At 45.2% G+C, this 21,342-nt stretch overlaps 1 protein-coding gene across 3 annotated transcripts in view; it reads left to right on the top strand.

The window, feature by feature from the left end:
* The window catches only part of LOC119699247, a 60,492-nt gene that overhangs the window by 7,950 nt on the left and 31,200 nt on the right, over window positions 1-21,342 (top strand). For all 3 annotated transcript variants that reach the window (XM_038132477.1, XM_038132475.1, XM_038132478.1), the window contains exons 2-3: window positions 11,262-11,337; window positions 12,592-13,082. In XM_038132477.1, the coding sequence (XP_037988405.1) occupies window positions 11,262-11,337; window positions 12,592-13,082 (567 nt within the window). The remainder of the gene's footprint in view (window positions 1-11,261; window positions 11,338-12,591; window positions 13,083-21,342) is intronic.

Below are 21,342 nucleotides of genomic sequence, written 5' to 3'. Positions count from 1 at the left end.
TACTCAGCGGGAACACCCAGGCAAGGATTTAGAGAAAAGCCAATTAGTTGTGACCTTTATCTGCTCTGAAAGCATTCCCTGTGCAGCGAACTCTGCTGTGACCCAGGCCTGAAAGTCGATGTAAAGGACATATGGCCCAGTGTGACCTATGCAGAGCTGTCTGCGTGCCAGTCTGGGCACAGGGCTGCCCAGGCTGTGGGGATGCAGCGAGCAGGTGAAGCATGGCTCCAGTAAGGTTTCTTCTCGTTTGGCATGGTCACTCCTTGGGGGTGGACAGCTCAGGGTGTCTCCAGGCATTTCTTCCCTCTCTTGCTATGTTTTTGCTTTTTGTGCCCATCATAACCTCCTTTCTGCCATGGGCTGGTCTGTTTGGACACAGACCTGGCATCCATATGTACCTCAGTCTGTATGTCACACTGAATGGTTCAGTTCCTGTAGGACAGGCATTTTTAGGCTGGGGCATCTCAGGAGCTGGCAGAGGCAGAGGGAACAGATCTTACATGATGACGAGGGGATTTTTTTTGTTTGCTTGTTTTTGTTTGTTTTTCTTTTTTGTTTGTTTTGTTATTGTTTTAATCTCCTTTGTAATTACTGCAGCATATCAAGTGCTCAGCCAGGTGGACTTTTGCTGTTGTCCTGTTGAGCAGCTCTAGAAGAATTAGAATGCCACAACAGTGCACCCTTGTGAAGAACTCACATGATTAGTTCTCTGGACCATCCTTGATGGCTTCATGGAGGGTGTAATACCGTGGATGCTTATGGAAACTTCCTGTTGGACTTGTATGTAATAAACTATCTTGCTTGGTACATTTGCACTGTAGCTGCCACATGGCTGCATGTGCAGTAATCCAAATCCTGGTTCTTTCAAGTCATTCTGTGTTAGCACAGCAGAATGTCATCTAAGGGTGGCAGGGACTAAAAGCCCAAAGAAGATTCTGTGAGGGCTTTACAAAGCAGCTGGTGTGGACCAGCCCCTTGTTTCTTTGATTCCAGCCCTCTCCTCCCACAGCACTCTTCTGCAGGCAGCTCATCATCCAGGCTCAGCTTGCTGCAGTGAATTCCAGCTTGCCAAGGCCTGAGCTGTGGTGCTGGGAGCAGATCAATGTCTGTGCATCTGGCATGCACCCTTCTGATGAGTGCTGTGAGCCAGGAGATGCAGTGAAACCTGGGGAGGTGTCCCTAAGGCATGGTAGCCTGGTAGGCTGTGGGTTGCCTTCCTCAAACAGCATGACTGGGTTGGTTGGTCCTTGTGCCCAGCAAACACACCTGACCTGACCAAAGGCCTCTGCAGCTTTGCCTGGATTCACCTCCCCATCCTAGCTCCAGCATCAGGCCATATGAGAAGAACTACGAGTTCAGGGCTTGAAACGCTTTCTAAGGAGGAAAAGGAAACAAATGCCTGAGTTTAGGTCTCCAGAGGAGGCTTTTATTAGCCATGTCTCCTGTTTCATGGATAGGTTCACCTGAGGTTTGTTGCCTGACTTCAGGTAGATGGTCCTTATCAAAATTTCGATTTATGAAAGGATGGGAGATGCCTGGTATTTGTGAGATGTCCAAATACCACAATATTCATTAATGTCCACAATGGCAATAGGCGGGCCTTAGTTTCTGATATATCTAGGGACCAAACTATTGTTTGGTATCTGATTAATTGATTTGTCTGGGCTACAAACCTGGCTTTGAGCCAGGATTTCAAGGAGATAACGCAATTTGAGTTGCTGATAGCACAAAGATCCTACCCCTTCACACTTATTTTACTCAGCAATCTGTCTCATCTTACTCCTTCCTAACGAGGTCACATTGTTTCCATGATGCATGATGGTTTTTATTTAACTGATGTCCCTATTTCTTGGCATGACACAATCTGCCAAGCTCTATATGGACATAAGATGAGAATAAAATTTCCTTTGGTTGAATGGGGAATTTCCCATCCTAAGGAAAGGTGCCAGACAGGCAGCTAAGTTCTCCAGTTTGCTAAGAGTATGTCTGGATGTAAGCTGGAAAAATATAAAGTAATCCTTCCATATCCTGTCACCCAGTTATTACACACAAAGCCAAGTGGTTATTCCAGACAGTTGTCTGCAGCCAGACTATTCTTGCATGTGGTGTTTTGTTTTGTTCTTTTTAAATATAGTTTTTTCTTTATTCCTATGAGTTGGTTATTCCAAGGGAATAAAGTTCTATGGCCAAAGGCTAATTAAGAGGAAAGAACAGAGGTATTTGATGTGAAGCATATAAACTGAAATAATTTAGAGTCTTGAAAAATCAGCAGCTTCCATGTATAGACTTTTTTGTTCTCAGAGAACTCTTTTTGTTATGGCTTGGACAGAGCCAATCACTTTTGGGAATCCGCTCAATGGTATGTTGCAGAGGGCTGCAATGCAATGGAGCTTTTCCCATCTTGTCCCTGAACTGATATGTGGGGATGCTGATTTAGTATGCTTGGGCACTGTCTCAGTAGCACTCTGTGGTGGGGTGAGTTGGACCTGGCAGAACACTGTCACACTTTGCTCTGTACATCCCCCTTACCTTGTGACATTGCAGGTAATTGCATGATGCTCTGTGTTCTGCTTCCATGAATGGGATTTAAGAGCATCCATCCCATGCTAGACCTACAGTTTCCCCCAGTAGCCTGTCCTCCTGCATTAGTAACCCAGTAAGTTTCTCCTGCCTAAACCTGTTCATTTTACACCATCTAATCTGTGTAGGGGTATTTACATCCAGAACATCCTGCGGCAGAGTATTTCACACCTTAACTACACACTGCCAAATGACCACCTGTTATCTGTTTAGGACCTACCTCATACTAATTTAATTTTGTGCCTTCTGTGCCATATATTGGAGAAGAGGGTGAATATTCAAATTCTGTCTTTGTGAATATTTGAATTCTGTCTTCTTTTCTAGGTCATCCCTCCATGTGTGGGATGATCTGACAACCCATTTGTCAGATTTTCCCAACTAGGAACCACTTGGAATCACAAAATATTTACCAGGAAAGGATCTGGTGCAGCGAGAGACATTACAAGTTATGACATGTTCCTAACTCTTACTTTGAAGGTGCCTGACCAGACGGATCAAAGACCTGGTCTGAAAGGATTAACCTACTGGTTTGCTCTCTGATAAAACACAAGAAGTTTGGTGTAAATCCATAGACGTGAAACAGCTCTCATCTGCTTGCACTCAGAGGGGTTAATGTGAGATTTTGAGGGGAGGAGAAGCCTGAAATATCTCATGTGCTCCAAATGTATTTTCCAGCCTGACTGTAAGGCATTGTTCCTTGTGTTTGCAAATGTGGCTAATGTAGTTCTTTATGGCTGAGCAGAGGTGAGTGTCGAGTGAGGTCTCCCAACACAAGCAGCTTCTCCTCTGCTAAGGAAGTATCTCAGGGCAAAGGCAGTTGCCCTCTGAGCCTTTTGAGTAGGGAATGGAAAAACTGTTACCAGATGTGTTGTTTATGCCAGCTGCTGTCAGCCGTGCTTCCCTGGTTGAGGGGACTCATGGAATGCTGAGGAGCTGCTGTAAACTGCCTGAGAAGCTGGCCTGTGCAAGGAAACCTTTTCCCATCACGGCAATAGTAACTGAGCTCGGCTGATGGGGTGGGGTGGGCTATCAGTCGGGAGGGCTGTATTTAAATCCCCGTGGCCAAGGCTGGAATGGTTGGCACTGGTGTGAGCAGCCAGCTCCCATGGTCCCTCCCTGAGTAAATCCATTACAGATAAGATCAGCTATTAGAGGTGCCTCTCCAGTTCTAGGTGTCCCCTGTACTGTCTTCCTCCTATGTCTGAGAGGGCTATAAGCATCTGATAAATAGTGTTGCTTTAAATCTGACTGTTTGGAGCTGAGGTTTAGCAGCAAATGGGCTGTAAATTACAGATGGAGCTAAGTCACTGTATCTTAGTGCAGCGTGGATGAGGCCCTGTAAAGAAGGTCTTTAACCCTTCGGGTCCTTTTTGTTTTCCTGGATTGCTGTGCTTTATGGTGTCAACACTGCTGAATAACACTGCTCCTGCCGGGTGTGAGCCAGGAATTGCCAGGGCTCCAAGCTGAGAGCTGTCAGGGGAATGGACCTCCTTTGCAAAGGGATCTCTTTGCATCACAACTGTGTTGCTGCTTGTTTCTGATACTTTTCTTTGTTAGTTTTCATCTGAGCTATGTTGTCTCCCTTACACAGGATGAGAAAGCTAACAGGTGAACGCCAGCCTCATGAGAATCCTTGAAATTTGTATAGGAATTAGCCATAGCTCTCTTTATTGCAGCAGCAAAGCTATGAGTGGAGTAACCGAGCTGTTGAGAAACTCATGGTGTAGTTCTGTCACTTGCAGGTGACTGCCACCTGGGGCCGGGCTGGGTTGGGTATCTGTGAGGAGCAGAAGCTGAGTGTGGGAGGAGTGTAGGAGATTGGTGGGACACTTACTAGGAAATGGCACACCTGTGAGCTTTACGTGCAGGTAGAAGTGGAGTTGGAGGAGTGTATGGTTTCTGTCACTTGTGGCAGAGCTATAAACCTTAACTGGCCTCTTAAGCTAACAACGTAAGGATAGTTTGAGAATTTTGTAAAAGTTCTTGCTACCAGAGTGATACACATCTCAGCATGGAGGTGCATCATTCCCCTGGCTCCCATGCTGAAGTGGTCTTACTTTGGAGCACAGCAGTCTGGGAAGTCAAGAAGGAAATTGAAGGATTAAAGACTCTGTTTCTGTGGTAACACCTTTGTTAGGAGATGCCATCCACCTCCTGAGTGAGGGCTGTAGTGACTTTGTTCTTTCTCTATTTTTAACAAGTGAAATTTGTAACATTGAAACCATGGCTCCAAACATGATTACAGCTATGTTTAATCAGAGAGATTCTTGTTCTCATAGTGGCTTTGAGGATAAATAAACTTAATAACGTTCTCTCAGATTTGGAGTATTTTGTGTGGTAAGGAACGGAGTCTTGGTGGATTTTGCCTAGGAGGCCTTTTAAAGACTAATTTTTTTAATTGATAGCATGCCTTTTGTCTTTTGCTGGCACAGAAGTGTGATGCCTGATGGGAGGAGTGTGTGCCTCTTTATGGGTGACTATACCATTGGTAGAAGGAAGTCTGTTCTAGTCTGTTTGCACGTAATTATTTCTATATTGGGTGGAATTTAAAAGCATGTAACAATATTTGCCCAGAGTTCCTGAGAACAGACCCAGGGTGGATAGGAGTCTCAATTGCAGGCATCCACTGTATTCCCTTCCTTGGGACTGGGGAACATGGGGTATCTAATTTCTGGTGCCTGTGCACTCCAAGTGTTCAAGCACCATAGGCTCATTGGTGGTGTAAACATACTTTTCTGGATTAATGGTGAAGCATCAGGACTTGCTGGGTTTCTAGAGGTTTTTGTTTGTTTGGTTTTTATTTTGTTAACCCTCTTGTGTTTTTATCTTTGGTCTCCTCCTGCAAAATCATCTCACCTTAGCACTGGGAAGAACAGGGGAAGATTTTGAAAAAGAGGTTTGCACACTCTGGCTGCTGCAAAGAGAAGAGATGTGGGGCAGATGAGAGAGTGCCGAGAGTCAGCTGTGTTGGCCTGAACCATTTTTTGACCAGTCAAAACAACAACCCTTTTCCAGGGCTGAAGCCAGCCCCACTGCACTTGTCTGCATAGAGTGTTCTGGTTTAGTCCACTTGCAGATGAGGATCCTCAGCACAAGGGTAGTGTATCTCTGCTTCAGTTCTAGTCAGATTTGTCCACAGGTGCCAATTCTTTCCAGAGGCTGTAGACAGTATGGTGAAAACACACCTGTGTATTTGTGAAAGTGCAGGTGGATGAGGGCGAGGATTTAAAATGGTAAGAGGACCAAGCATGTGCCTCCTCACACCCATGCACCACTCATATGCTCACTGTTCTATGTAAGCCTTATGCCTTCCTTTCAAGATCTAGGTAACCCAGTTTAAGCCCATGCTTCTGGAAATGCAGCTCAGTGATTGCTCCTCAGAACAGAAGCTTGGTTTCCATATTCTTTGATTAATGATTGCCACCACTTGCATCCTGAGAGCTGCCAGTGACCATGTTTGGCAGTGTATGAGAATGGTAAGCACTGAACAAAAATAATAACTGTATTGTTAAAGCATTGCAGATTTGGCTACCTGGAGTGACTCTCTGCTTCCCTCACATCTGTGAAACCACTGACAATTAATATACTCCAGGCCCATGCAGAAGCTGGCATTTCTACAACAGGAATTTTGCTGTGCTTGGCATAGGTAGGGCTTAGAAAACAAGGCTCTCAGGGGATACTGTGTCCCACTGGCCCATCCCAGCTTTCATTTACCCAAAAGCTGCTCTGTCAAGCAGGACCATGTTCAAGGATTATGAGCCCTGGGTTTGACTGTAGCCATTTGCAAGGAGATGGTGAATAGAGTACCTACTGTGAAAATTAGAAAGGAACACAGTAACATGGAAAAAATATTCTAGAAAAGCTTTTCCAAACCAGGACGGTTCTTGCTGGGAGTTTGGCTGTTGAAGAGCCCCAGATATAGCCTGTGCAGTCACATCTCACATGTGGATGTTTGAAGATTGAACTGAACTTTAACTTGTCAACTTTTCTTGAGGAGAGAGCCAGCCTGTTGTACTGGCATAAATTCTCTCTGATATTCACTGAATATCGCTCAAAATTAAAGGAGATCTTGGGAGAGGAGTTACACATTATTTTGAAGGTCTGTTTGACTCATTCCTTCCTTCTTCCTAATGTTCCATGGCTCAAAACTGCCTTTCAGTGTCTCATCATCTACCTTGTTTTCCAACTCTCTCTAATTCAGAGTTTCTTATGTAGGATGGCACCGCCCTCATTCAAGATCAGGCAGTGTCCTGTGGCAACTGTACCAGTTGTTGACTTGGAAAAATAACGCAGGGGAAATTTAGTGAAATGTTTTTGCTAAAGCCAAGCGATGGAAATGGAGAACAGCCAGCAGCAGTGCCCTGTGCTGTAGATTGCCCGTGTCTGTAGCAGCTGCTCTGTAGGCAGTGTGGCGGGGGGGGGAGGTGAGTACTGGTTTCATTTCTCCAGTCTGAAGTCTGAAGAAATGGAAATCAGTTCCCCATCACAGAGAAACCAGTAGTCATTGTTGAGCTCATCCATTGCTTTTTGGTTGTGTGCCAGGAACCAGGGTGTGAGACCAACTTAGCAGAGTCTCTTTCCAGGGCTCTTGGAAGGGACTTCACTTAGTTGCAGAGATTCCCTGGAGTGGTCAGCCTGAAGTGAGCAAGCCTGGGTCACAAACAGCCTTCTATGTACAGCAGAGGCAGTATTGGCCTCTGCCAGGGAAACCACTTCTCTGGAGGTAAACTCCCTCCTTCCCTCCCTCCCTTGCTCCCAGAGGGAGATTGGGAATGATACCCTCCAGCCTGTGTGCATTCTTCATTCGAGTTAGGAACAAGGGGTTGCCTGTGGTCAGTTGTATCTTTGTATTGTCTCTTCCTCATGAACGTACCTCTGCTGCACCAAACCATGCTATTGGTGTTTTAGGTATTTAGGACAATGCAGCCTTTAAGTGGAGCCTGGTGGGAGAGTTTTAGTCTGCCTTAGAAGTGAGATTTCTTATCCTTTGTAAGCTCAGAGATGATTCTTAATGTCATTGCTTTCGATTGTATGATAGCAGGATAGTTTCTCTTCTGGAAGCCAAACCAAGAGGAACTCCACTTTAACATAGTGGGACTTTTTAATTGTCTGATGTATTTAAGAGCTTTAGACTTTGAGGGTGATAAGAACCCTTAGGACCTGGGCAATTTCAACTGCAGTTTATTGCTCAGTTGACAAGCAGCAGTGTGATCAGAAGGACATATTTTTCTGTGTCTAGTTTTTTTCTTGTATCTCCTAGTTTGTCATTCATGTTAAAACTCCCTCAAAAGTGTAAGCTTTACTCTTACATTTTCCTTAAATACCATCTGGTGATTTTACAGCAAGCTATATTTCCTTACTAGAGATGGATGAGAAATGAAATCCATGGAGAAGTTAGTTTATGTTTCTGTCTGGAACAGAAGGAGTTCTTATCATGACTGAAGGCATGTCAGGTGCCAGAATTGAAGATCCCAGGTGTTACCCTGGGTGATCCTCATCAACAGGAGGCTGCTTTCTGATGCATTTAGTGAAGAAAGACTGAGGGTTGGATGGCCACCTGTCCTTTGGTTTTTGGCTTCTTTTGTGCATAGCTTGTAAGCATTCACACATTTATGTGAATTGCAGATTTTTTTTTTCCTATTCTCTTCAATTTTGCATGTTAAGGCAGAGAGTGTGTTGTACACAGTCCTGGCAACTTTTCTAGTTATTCCAGCTTGAGCAAGAGCTTGGACTATTGTGATACCAAGAGGTGTCTTTCACTCTAAACAGTTCTGCTGTGAATGAAGCCATGATCTAGTGGAATTTTTGATGTGAAGTTTTTGAATTTTCTGCTACAGCAGTGCCACAGTTCTGAATTTCTGAGGAAAATGGGACAAAAGTAAATATGTGGCTAATATATTGGAGGCTGGAGGCCTGAACACAATACTGCTGTGTTTAGTGAAATGTTTTTGAATGTTTAGGAGAGGGTACTGTTAAAGCCTGGGAAGAGCCAAGGGAGAGAGTATTTATCTCCAACTAGTCAGAGCATTAGTCTTTGATTCCATAGATCTTTAGTTTTTGGAAAGTCTTGTTATCTAGACTGACAGAGAATCCTTTTTTTTTTTTTTTTTTTTTTTTTTTATCTTCCATTAATCTTTGCCTGTGTGAGGTGTCGTGGCAAGGAATTTCAGGTAAAAAATTCAGCTCTGCAAGATTAATGGTTAGCCTGCTATGAATGATGGGGTCTCTGTTGGGGGACATGAAAGCTGGAGTCTCTTGTTTGAAAGATTTTTCTTTCATGTGGTCTGAAGAAAGCCTCTAGCCAAGTATTTAAGGCAACTCACAAGGGAATTGGTCTTTGGTTGCCTGAGGGACTGGGGAGGGCTCAGTAGAGGAGAGTTACCCATATGAGGCCAAGGGCTGGCAAAATTTCACTTGCACAGGGAAGAGTGAATATTTTGGAAGCCTGTGAGCAGTAGACCCAAAGACCTTCAAATGTCAGTCATTGACTCAAATCCACCTCCTATCTTAAGCATCTCAAGCCAGTGACATTGTGCAGTAGCTGTTTGACCTGCGTGTGCTAGATGTCATTGACTTTTTTTTGGAAGCAGTGCCATGCCATGTATTGACATTCACATTGTACAGAAACTGGAGCTGCTAGATTTCCCACGCACTGAAAACCCTGCCATGACCAAATGAAAGGTTTTTGTGTGGGAATGAGCCACAGATTAAGGTCAGTACCTCTCGAGTTAGAATGGGAGCCTTAGCTTTTACAACGGAGACAGGACCTCTGTCTGTCTGTACAACAGCTACACAATGGCATCTCAGTGTCAGCTGTCCCCTCTGTGAACTACCATGGTACAAACAAGGTATTATACCTGCTCTGGGGACAACTAGAAGTCTCTGTGTTTGGCAGTGTTCCTCAGTGCCAGCTGCCTTTATTAAATGATGCATGTGTGTGAACACATACAAGAAAATTGTAGTTGTGGAAGGAAAAACAACGTCCTGCATTTACTTCAGGAATATCTGCAGCGGGGATAAATCTGAAATCTAACTTGCCTGATTCATCTTTTGACAGTTGAGAACGTAGTTTAAAGATTAGCAAGGAAGGAATATATATTTTGATTTCTCAAAGGGCAATGGAAATACAGAAGGGCAAGAGGTAGCTTTAAAGAAGGAGGGGGGAAAAAAGGTGTCAGCATGCTTTTGGGGGGTACAAAATGCCCCAAACACCGTCCTGGAGGACGGTCACAAAATAGGTGTGTTGATTTAATAGCTGTGAAATTCAGTATTATTCAGAATTTCTCAACTATTATTGTTTCTCTGCAGCAGTGTGTCTTTCATAGACACCTAGGTAAGTGTAGCTGCTCTTTTGTGTCTCTGGTGGCTGAAACACTACAAAGACCTCTCCCCAGGGTGGTGGAGGTAAAATTGGTCCAAATCAGTGTAATAGCTGCACGCTTGCCTCCTCTTCATAAAAGTCAAGTACATCACATCAAAGATGTAAAGTGGAAGCATAGCATGTAACCTTTTGAAACATATTGCCACTGGATTCTGTTGTGAGCAAGTATTTTGAGGCAGCTAAGAATGAGGGCCATGTTTGTTATTCTGAATAAAAAGGTGTAAGGCATAATGAAGTTCATCTTGCCGTGATCATGTTGTTCCAGAACTGTTTCTTATAAAGGTTTCTTTTAAGTATTGCATTTTCCTTTGATTGATTTGGTTTTGGCTGCTGCCAGATACACATACTAAGCTGTGTAGCTCAGTGGTTTGATCTAATAACTTCCAGGTAGGCTCTATGCAGCTGAACAAAAGTCACTTTAGTAACAAGGTAGGTAGGATTTCCTCTGTGTAGGAAACTCAGAAGCAGTGTGATCTATCTGATCTATAAAAGCTTGGTTTCAGGTCTCTCAGTCCTCTCAAGAGGCAGCTACCAGGTTTGTTCAGTGTTAGATGTGTTTTGAAAAAGTATGTGGCTCGAAGTCCATTGGCTGACACAGAGCAGATGTTCCTGAAAAGTCTTGATATTGACAAAATATGTGAGTTGTTGTTACTCTTGGAGCATTCAAAGGTGTTTAGTGAGTACTGTAAGTTATCTCCTGGAGGTGACAGCATAACAGTATTGTCTGTGTTTCTGTGAAATCATGTTTCTTTTATTTCTATTAAATGCTTTAGGGTTGCCCTGTAGGAAAGCAAGGTGAGTCTGTTCTGTGGTGGATTGTGTGTGAACTTCAAGGGGGAAGTGTGGGTACATACACAGGATGGCTAAAGCTAATGTGCCACTTCCATTTGTGGGTGCCTTGCAAGTGCTGTTGACAGGATGTGTCTTTATCTCGGCAGTGGAGATTTTGGAGATTCGGTTATCCACGTGATGTGGATGTGGTAGGCCATGATGGTTGTAAGCTACATGTCTGGGAAGTGAAAGGCAGGATATGCTCATTGTACTTGGGAGAGAGCTGGCAGTGCAGCGTGGTGGAAACAGCAGTAGTCCATGTGTTCTGTGTTGCTGAAAGTTAGAGGATACGATGGGAGATTGGGGCCGGGAGATGAGAATGTGCGTACAGGAAGGTGCTATGGCTGGGTGTGTGTGGTTAGGTGGGGTGGATGCCTCCAGGATATGGGAGGGGGAGGGTGGGGGAAGTGGCTTGGGCAGCAATATTCAGTGTTCATGATGAAGCCTTTTCTTTCTCCTTGTGCCCTAGATCTCCTATCCCCCAAGTGATGAGGACAGCGATGACTCTGAGGGAGAGAACCAGGAACTTGCTCAGATCGACAGAGGTAAAGGGATGAAGATAGAAGGATCCCGGGATACTACGGCTGAAGTCAGTTTTTCTTTTCACTCGTGCTCTTGCAAGTGCCTCCTTCTCAGTCCCCAATGTACCACAAACAGATGCATTAAATCAGTCACCTTTGAAGCATTTGGGACCTCACAGGGAGAGGATGGTGTTGCCAGATGCTGCAGTTGCATTTTTACCACCAGAAATAGACATTGTTAACCATGTGTTAAAGTCCCAGTGCTCAGACATGGGGCAGAGATGGTCCATAATTATGCCAGCAGCAGAGCTGGGACTAAAAATTTATCTTCTATTCCATGCTTTTGCACTTGTGTCATCTTTGTTCTGGGCTTCCTCATCCATGCTATTTTGAATTTTAACCTTCAGTTCATTCATTCCCCTGGACTCATTATTTGATTATCTCTCTCCCTTCCTCCTAGACTGTTGGTATTGTGCACTATTCTTGCATCTAGTGAGAGTCTTTGGTAGAGAAGATACAGGTGCTCTGCTGTTGTTTTTGGACTTGATCTGAAGTAGCTTAGACCTGCAGGTGAAATCTGTAGTAAATGCATCTCTTAAATTACACTAAGTTTGCCATTAGTGCATGCCCTCTGCCCAGGTTAAAGCAGATTTTTATGCAGGGGAAGCAGAAGTTCAATTCCTGGCCCACAGGATGTGTCCTGTTAGAATTCAAATCCCTGCTCCATATACTTAGCATAAAAAGAGATCAGCAGAAGTAAAGCATGCCTAGCTTGTGGCTGAAGACAGGCTCTCTTGTGGGACAAGTCTTTCAATAGAGGACTTTGATTTCCAGAAAACAGATCTCATTTATTTGAGCCATAAAGGTGATGCTTAGGATAGTGTAACTTACTTGGCTCTTCTGCCCTGACAAGTGGTCACTAGAAGTTAATGTTTTTGGCTAGAGGCAAGTGCCTAGCAACGCATTGTAAGCTCATGTCTTCTCCACCTTGAGGAGGTGAGGTGGGTGACAGATCTATGTTCTTTCTCTGGAACTAGACTTCCAGGTGATGGTTTGGGATGACATCTAGCAGTCGGATCTGAAAAAAGGTCTGGAAACTTACAAAGGGAAGCATTTTGCTGAGGGGTGTTTCATCTGGGCAAGAGAAGGTGGGGAAACAGGTCAGATGTGTACTTAGGAGGAGATGAAAGCAGCAGGTCAGGAGAAAACATGCCCATTTTATATAGGCTGTGGGACCCAGCTCTGCTCTGCCACTTCTCAATCTCCTCCTCCCACTAGAGAGAAGACGGAATTGTACCCTGACTCCTCTGGCCACCAACCAGCTCCAGAACCAGGAGAGCCAATGCTGCAAGGTTCGGGCCCTCTTCCATGCCAGCCTTGACCGCCACAGCTCGGAAGAGGAGCTGGAGCGCATCAACCGAGAGTTTGCCGCGGAGAAGCGGAAGTGGTCCCAGGTCAGCCGGCTCACCTGCTGCGGCGACGGCAGCACCACCTCCTCCAGCGACGAAGAAGTGAAGAACTTGTGTGCCATGTCCTTCCGGCCCGTGGCAGAGCAGGGCGATGGCCTTCAGGCCAGCCCGAGCCCCGTGCTGTTCAGTGCCTCCCCTCCCAAGAGACTCCAGCCCGTGGTGCGGAGCCCAGCCTCCGGATCTTTAATCTTTACAAGCGTTGGGGCGGGCCTTGAGCAAGTCATGCCTTGTAAGAGACATCGACAGGGATATGGGGATAAGGTCAGCAGGCCCAGCCTTGACCTGGAAAAAATGCAGCAGGTAAGGCAGAACTTCGCGTGAGGAACTTGCTTGAGAAAAAGGCCTGGTAAGCAAAGACAGAAAAGGGTTATTGAGGTGAGGATCAGTAAATTCATAGGGTTACTGCTTGTGGTCATGTCTTCAGGGGCACACCTTCAGGGTACTTCTGCTGTCTGTCTAGGATGAATTGGGGTAAGTGTAGATACCCCTCCTGAGAGGTAAAGGCACTGCTTCTTGAGTGGCTCCTGCTGCATTTGGGCTGCTCTCTTGCTGCCCCAGGAGGAAGGCAGCACTTGTACTGTCCAGTTCATTGCATTGCACAGGAACAAAATCACTGGCATTTGCTTTCATCAAATTACCACTGCTTCCATGATCTGACCTACCTCACTTACTCCAAAATAAATTAATTGCTTAGCATGTATAAAAAGAGCCTTTGGTGAAAATGGTTGTCAACTTGATGATGATAGGAATTTCCACGCTTGTTGAGCTCCTTGGGCCTAGATCTCTTTATGCCTCCTAGGAGTTCTATAGCGATGTAAAAGAGTACTTTTTACCTTAACGCTTTACAAACTGCTTACAGTTTGCTCTAGATGCAGTTACTGTTGATTTTGCAGGACTTTAGTTTGGCATGGGACTGAGGTGTGGAAATGCTAGAAGTTTGCCTCATCTCTGCAGAGCCTGGGAAATGGGGCAGGCTGCCCTGTGCAGTTCCCATCTGGCGCCTCTCTTTCAAAAGGCCTTGCTGTAGAGTTAGTATTTCATGTCTCTTCATTATTTTTCTATTTGCACTGGTGTAGTGTCAGTTTAAAAGGATATCTGTGGACATCTGCTGGCCCTGGTACATTGCAGTAAGTTAAAAACAATTATTTTCAGTTCTGAATTTCCTCTCATTAGGAAAGAATTTCACTGCCTCTGGTTTGTTGGATGTACTAGTTTTAACCTTGCTTGCAACAATTCTTTTAAGCCTACAAGATGGACCCACTAAAAGAAAGGACTATGCATTTATTTTCTAAGAACCTTAAAAGTGAGATTTCTATTTCCCTATTACATTGTTAGTTTTTCTCAGTCCTGCTGGCAGCATACATCCCATGAATACATAATACAGAGACTTGTGCTTTCAGTACGGTTTTCCTCACCCCCTTTTCAACCTTCTAGCCAAGTTTCTGCTCACAGAACATTCAAAAGGCCCAGTCTTGCATTTCACATCACCCAAATCTTCTACTGATACTGACAGACTTTAATTAGTCTCACATCCTTATGAGAGAAGAAGAAAGCTGCTAAGCCTGTGCCCAGCCTTCTATTTTTTCAGATTGCACATAAGTAAATGGGAGAATGTTTCTTTTGGCCCAGGTGACTTCTCTGATTAGGATGCCAGGCATAGCATCTGCCTGCTCTCCCTTAAGCATCTTTCAGCACTGTCTTTAGGAGTGTATTGATAAAGGTTAGGGGCTAATTTAAATGAGCTTTCCAAACTGTTGGGTTTTTTTTGGGGAAACCTTGTGAGAATAATTGGCTTCCTTGTCCATTTGCTCTCTGTAGTTGTGGATTAATTGTGGCAAAGATTTTTGCAAAAGAAGTTGAAACCTGGAGTGGAGGTGGCAGTGTGTTTTTTAAATAACATTTTTACTGTGGATGTCATTAACATTCCATGGTTGTGGAATCCATGTTCTAAAGAAAGGATAGTCAGCTGGTAGGTTTGACAGAAGGTGTACTGAGGGCACAACATGACATGACACACGCATGCACAGTGAGATGCAGCCTGAATATTTTATTTGGTAATTTGTATTATTTTTATAGTTTTAGTTGGTTGACTTTCAGCCAGTAACATCTTGAAGCCTTATGATGAGTCTTTGCTTGCTACCTGTACTTATTTGTCCTATGAAAATCATTCAGTGCCCCCATTCCCCACTTATAAAATGGGACCAGGGTGTTTGTATTTTGGTTTGTTTCCATTTTCCAAAAAATGGCTCTTATTAACTGCCTGGGTGGTGTGTGGCATCATGTGTTTCTTAGTCAGGTAAATGATGCATATGAGGAATGTTTATTATTAACAGGCTACTCTAAGGCTTCATCTGGGCTACGAACATCAAGCTTTTCTTGCTTTGTGGTTCTTATCCTTGCTATCATATGCTTGCCCATGAGAACACAGCTGAAAAGTTTATCAGCTAGACTTCTTTTTATTTTTGAGCAGCAGATGTGGCTTTCACTCTTATCCCTGAGTCTTACTTCCCATCCCTGCAGCTCTGTGCAGCTGACAGATGACAAAGAGTATCAGACAAGATGAATTTGTGCCTGTGAAGCAAATGTGCTGTGAGATAAGAAGACACTTTGGGGGTGTGATGTGGTATGGGTAACTCAAGGGTGGATGAAGAGATGCCAAGTGCTTTGCATCAAATTCTGTTTATGTTGGATGGTGATGGAATATTGGTCCAGAGAGTTGAGGTGTAGATGGCTCTGTGTTGGGATGTTGAAGAAGATTTTGCTTCCTCCCGTGGGTTGGGGGCAAGTGGTATCCAAATGTCTCCATGTATTCCAGTGATTTGGTGCCTTTTGGTAAAAAAGAGGAGAAAATCTGGGAGACAAGTGGGTTGGGGGCAATCAGAGTGCTTTAAAGAAGTTAGGGAATTGCTGTGCTTTCTTAGCCTGTGAATAAATGGAAATCTCCATCATCCCTGCCTTTCAGTTCAGCCTCCTGCAGCAGGGAAGGCTGTACCAGGAGCAGGTTTAAAAAGCTCTGTTTTGGTTAGAGGCCAGGCTATGCCTTTCCAGCATCACAGGGTACAGTAATTCAGCCCTTCTGTGTCCCAGACATGAGTTTGGACTGTTGGCAGATGTATTCCCACCCTGGCTGGTCAGCTGGCCCACCCAGTGTCTCCCTGTTGAGGCCGAGTGAGGATATTTCAATGCATGCTTTTCTTTGCTTCTCCAAAGGCCTAGAAAATTAGCTCAGAAGACTTCTATTCTTTCCCTTAATTGGGCAGAAATGCCCTGGCTTGTGCAGACACTCGCTTTGCTGCAGTGAATGCCCTCTCCCAGCACCCCTTGATCGTGGTCCTTGGACAGATACGTTGCATGCAGGCCCTGCTGCCAACCACTTGCTATTTAATGAAGCCTGCTGCCACCCTGCATGGCTGCTACCACTTTAGCATATCTGACTTTTTGGCAATGCTGAGAGCACAAGGTCAAGGAGAGCAGGGACATCCTTGGCTTCAAAGTGAAGGCACCAGGTTCACCTGAGGCAGAAGGAGGTCTAGGGTGTCACAGAGACTTCTTGGAGCATCCCCAGGGGACTAATTGATCTTGGCATGTTTTGTAAACAGAGAGGAAGTAAAGGATCCTCCTGTGCTATTCAGTGGGACTGCCAGGAGCACCTTTGAAATCTACTTAAAGAAGCTTGTGAAGTCAGAGTGTAGCATTTGCAGGGAGAGAGATCTCCTGGGGAGAGAGCAGCTTTCGGGTGGTACAACAAGTAGTCCAAATTCTTTGTGTGGGTAGGTGCCTGATATGGAAAGCATAATTTTGAAGTACAAGGCGAACAGTATGGGTACATGGGTATAATTCCAGGTGTGCTGCAAAGTGATTAGACAGGTTTCATGTCTTGCTTAGAGCTTTCTGCTGTGGTTTGCCTGCTTGTATGAATAGACAGAATCAGAAATTCTTAGAAAATCTTGAGTTGGAAAGGACCCACAAGTTGATATCCTGGCTCTGCACAAGACAGCACCAAGAATCACACTGTGTGCCTGAGAGTGTTGTCCAAATGCTTTTTGACCCTTTGCAGGGTTGGTGCCATGGCCACTAACCTGGGGAGCCTCTTACAGTGCCCAGTTACCCTCTGGGTGAAGAACCTTTTTTTATATCCAACCCAAACCTCCCCTGACACAGCTTCAGGCCATTTCCTTGGGTCCTATCGCTGGTCACCATGGAGAAGAGAGCAGGGCCTGCCCCTCTGCTTCCCCTCATAAGGAAGTTCTAGACTGCAATGAGGTGTCCTTTCAGTCTCCTCTTCTTCAGGCTGAACAAGCCAAGTGATCTCAGCTGCTCTTTATTTGGCTTCCTCTACAGAGTGTCAATACCATTTTCTTTTGGAGGCTTAGTGCATTCTTTGAAATGCAATGAGATGCTAGGATGAAAAGGTGATCTGAGGAGATCAAAAATGCATCCTAGGCTAACTTTTGGATTGTTCATTGCAGGGTCTGTACCCCCTTTGGTGGGTGACTAGTTTCAGCGCAAGACATATGAGTGGATCTTCATATCGACTTGGCACTGGAATGGCCTGGATAAAGTGCCTGATGAGAATCCTAATTTGGGTTTAGCTGTGTAATATCAAGACCATCTTTCTTCTGCTCTATTTTTCAGTAGTGACTGAAAAATTTTGGTTGGACTGAGCATTGGTGGGATGATCAGCACCCCATCAAAACTTCCTGTGAGTCCATACTGGTTACACAGAGGTTGCAGAACAGCACTTGCCACATGTGACCAAGGACCCAGTGTGTGACCCTGGTGCACTGGGGTCTGGGCTTTGGGCTGCTAATGGCTCCAGGGTGAGCTTTACATATCCTTAGCACAGCTGGGTTTTGCCCTTGGCTGTCTCTCCAGGACTTGACAAATAGCTTCCAGATAGCTTCCATGTGTGAGCTCATGAGCCCTTTTCACCTCTTGGCCTCCCATTTGAATCCAGGCCTTTTCAGAATTGTTACCATCTGTTTGCCCATCTGAGCTTCTCTCTGTGGCGAGAGGGTGCCGGAAAATCTACTGCTGGTGCTGGTGGTAGTTTCAGCACAGTCTCTGCCCTGGGCCTCACTCCCCAGAGTGACTGAGTGGAGTTCAGGGGCCTGTGCAGAGCATAATTCTTAAGGGGCCCAGTACCAGAACTTGTCTCTCAGGTGTGGGAAGTTGGGCCATAGCAGTTCTTTGTCTGTGGGCTTGTTGAAGCAACATGGTAAAGAAAGTGTTGCAGAAACTGGTTGCATCAGTAGAGAATGAGAAATTCTACTTCTGGTAACCTCCTGCAATTTTGCTTTTATTTTTCACCCTCTGAAATATGCTGCAGCAGCTGTTCTTCCAGCACAGAAGTGCCTGTCTATCTCAACCCTGACAGTGTTTGGCACTGAAGTGGCCAGCAAACAAATGCTGTGTGTGGCTGCTGCAAGGCAGTCCTAGCATGAGGAAATTTGGGGCTGAACATGATCGATGACATTGTCTGGTCTGCTTGCCTGTGAGGATGTAGTTCCATGGAGGGAGGCTCTAGACATGTACCATATGAGTGGGAGATGGGGCATGGTACAGGTGTCTTGTTCTTTGCATCTTTGGAGGAGCTGAGGAGATGTTCTCCCGCGGTTTGATCTCTGTTGTAAAGATTCAGTAAAGGCTCAGTGCTGGCTAGCTGATGTTCAGTTTGCTGACATCAGACGTTGATGGTCTGGGAGGTGGTGGGGAGAAAAACGTGCTGTCTGGGAGGTGGAGAGAGACTCAATAGCAGGGGAAATCATGAGGAGCTCCACCCAGCCCCAAGGAGAGGTGATTATGACTCTGCCAGGCAGCAGATACCTCTGTCTCTGTGTCTCCTAAGTGTTCCCTGGATGGTTATCTAATTCATGCAAAAACATTAGGAAGTGCCTAATGTTAGGAGGTGCTGCTGCAGCTGGATGAATTGGAATCGGAATGTTAGAGAGGAGTAACCCATGTACAGCTTGGCCTGGCTGCTTCTTAAAAAGCATAATGATTTCCTCCTGGAAGAGGCAAGTAAGTTGACTGTGTTGTCTTTTCACTGACAGTAAGGTTCATCTTGCTGCCAGCTTGTAAATGCCAAAGGCAAGGCAGGCAGGATAACCTAGTCCTGTTCCTAAACTCTCAGCATCAACCAGTGTACCAGAGATTAGAGCATTCTCACAGAATGGTTGAGGTTGCAAAGTCCCTCTGGAATTTATACAGCCTGTATGTTAACAGCTTCTCCATGAGGATCTGTGTTCTCTGTGCATTGTTGAAATACAGAATTAATTTTAGTGGAAGTCCACTCCAGTTCTGCCTTGCCCCATGGCATCTGCTGATACTGTGTTCACCTTTCAGGTGTGCTGCTAGCAGACTTTCATTCTGAGCACACACCTCTCTTTGCACCTCTTCCACTGTTGTGTGAGCCCTGGCACAGAATATGTAGTCCATTCCTAGAGCCAAATGCTTCTGTTCTTCTCCCTTGATGTTTTCCTTCCTTGTTTTGTCTCAGTGCATTTTTGTTCTGTTTTTGTAACATGTGCAAAGGAACAACAGTTCAAGAGGGAGATGGACAAATGAGCTGCTGTCTGGAAATACTTGTCGGTCTCTTTTTCCTGGGGTATGTGGCTGTGTAATTTTGCTGCCTTTTCCTGGAAGCTTGCATTGCTGGTGAATATATCCATCTGGAATACCAAGGGAGGGTGGAGGGTGAGCCAGTAGCTAGAATATATGCTGAGACATCTGAAATGTGGTTCCTTGAGGTGCTACTGTGAATCATGAAAGAGAGCGGGGATTAAGTTGGTCAGGGTCATTTGGCTCAACCAGAGAGCTTGGTTGAGCAAAAGGAAGATGAGGGAGGGGAATTTTATGTGGCTGAAGTTTGAGAAGCAGCAGAGATTAGTGGAATAGGAAGGTTAAGAATGGCGGAGACAGAGCTAGAGAGAGTATTTTTGTTGTATTAAGATTCCCAAAGGGACAATAATAGCACCTGGCACCAGTGGCAGAAAATTATGAGCCTGAGGTTCAAGCCAAGGGCTTATCATTTAGATTGGCAGGCTTGCTGGCTACCTTCCCAACCCTGCTGTCTTTCTTTTTTTTTCTCAAAGCTCTAAAGCCTGGTAAGAAGGTATTAGACTAGAGCTGAGTCTTTGGCTGCAGTCCAAAGAGAGGAGATCAGATGGGCATATGGGCACCGCTGGCATGTGGCCTTGGGATGTGACTCGGGGAGAAGTCCTGAGTGATGCTGGTGATGCTGTGGAGGACGTGAGCTCTTGGTCTGACTCTGATGGTTAGGTAGGCCTGGGAGGAGCAAATCAGGAAGAAGGTAAAGCACTTCCATCTGAAAGCATCTGCCAGAAGCTCTGCATGTGAATGGACAAGGTTGGGGTTTTGACCTCTAGCATTTTGCTCTCAAAGCACCACATAGAATGATTCCTACTGAACTAATAGAAAGAAAAGCCCAGTCTCCCATATCTGCTAGCTGTGTTTTATGGTGGGCTGCCAGCTGGCCACAGGAAACATCACTCAGCAAAACGGAGAGCTCCTAACTGCAGCAACAACACAACTGGTTAAAATGTGATTGGATGTGGAGCGAGCAGCAGTCACAGAGTGGGTGTTGGATTGGATCCCCAAGGGTGGCCATCCTGCAACATATCGCTGTTGTGTCTCTCGTGTCACTTTCAAATTGACTTCTGGTCCTTTTCAAATAAGGTTTTCTGAAGGATATTTTCTTTCTTGTTTTGACACAGTACTGTGTAGGAGGATAATGTTGGCATGTTGTTTCCCAGTCTTTGAGTTCAGCCCAAGTAATCTCAAGAGCCTGACAGATTAAGAAGTTTTGCTGCAATGTGTGTATATATTTCAAAAACACCAGCTCGGAAATGCTGCTTGAAGTGAAGGTCAGGACTTTCTCTGCAGTGCTCTCGTCTTCTGCAGTAGAGCTGTCTTGTCCTCACCTCCCCCAGCCTTGCTGTGGCTGGACTAGAGGGGCTGCCTGGGTTGGGTCCCAGTGTGGCTGTTGAGTTGGCCAGATACCTCTCCCTGCCCACTCCTCCCTCAGCATGTGGCTCACTGTGATACAAATATCTCATCCTTGCCTGGGGAGAGAAGGAGTCTGCAGGTGGCTCCACCATATGCTGTCACTGCCCAAGTTGTATTTGGTCTGCCGGTGAATGGATCTCTCTTCAGGTGTAATAAATTGCATCTTTTGCTTTGAAACCTCTGAAAAAGAAAGAGCCTTACAGTTTAGTTCTTTGGGGAGCCAGTGAAGTGGCTTGAGGAAAGTGGAGAGGGTGAATGTCTATTTAGAACCAGTCTGGTTATTCCTCATATAGTCCAGAGGGCATCTGATGGTGGTGGCAGTTTTCTGCTTGCTTTTTTGACTGTGTTGAATAGGTTATGAAACTGAAATAAGCAGTAGAGATAGATTAGGTTTTTTCTTTCCTCTTTATTCCTACTTTACCACTGCTAAGTGTTGAATTCCCTTAGAATTCGGCAGCCACAAGCTAACAGGAGCTGTTGCTTAGAATTCAGGTGGTTATAGACTTGTTCGAAGCACTATACAGAAGAGATG

Source organism: Motacilla alba, chromosome 3 (assembly GCF_015832195.1).
Source record: "Motacilla alba alba isolate MOTALB_02 chromosome 3, Motacilla_alba_V1.0_pri, whole genome shotgun sequence".
NCBI classification, from domain to species: Eukaryota; Metazoa; Chordata; class Aves; order Passeriformes; family Motacillidae; genus Motacilla; species Motacilla alba.
This window is presented reverse-complemented; position numbering and strand designations above follow the sequence as displayed.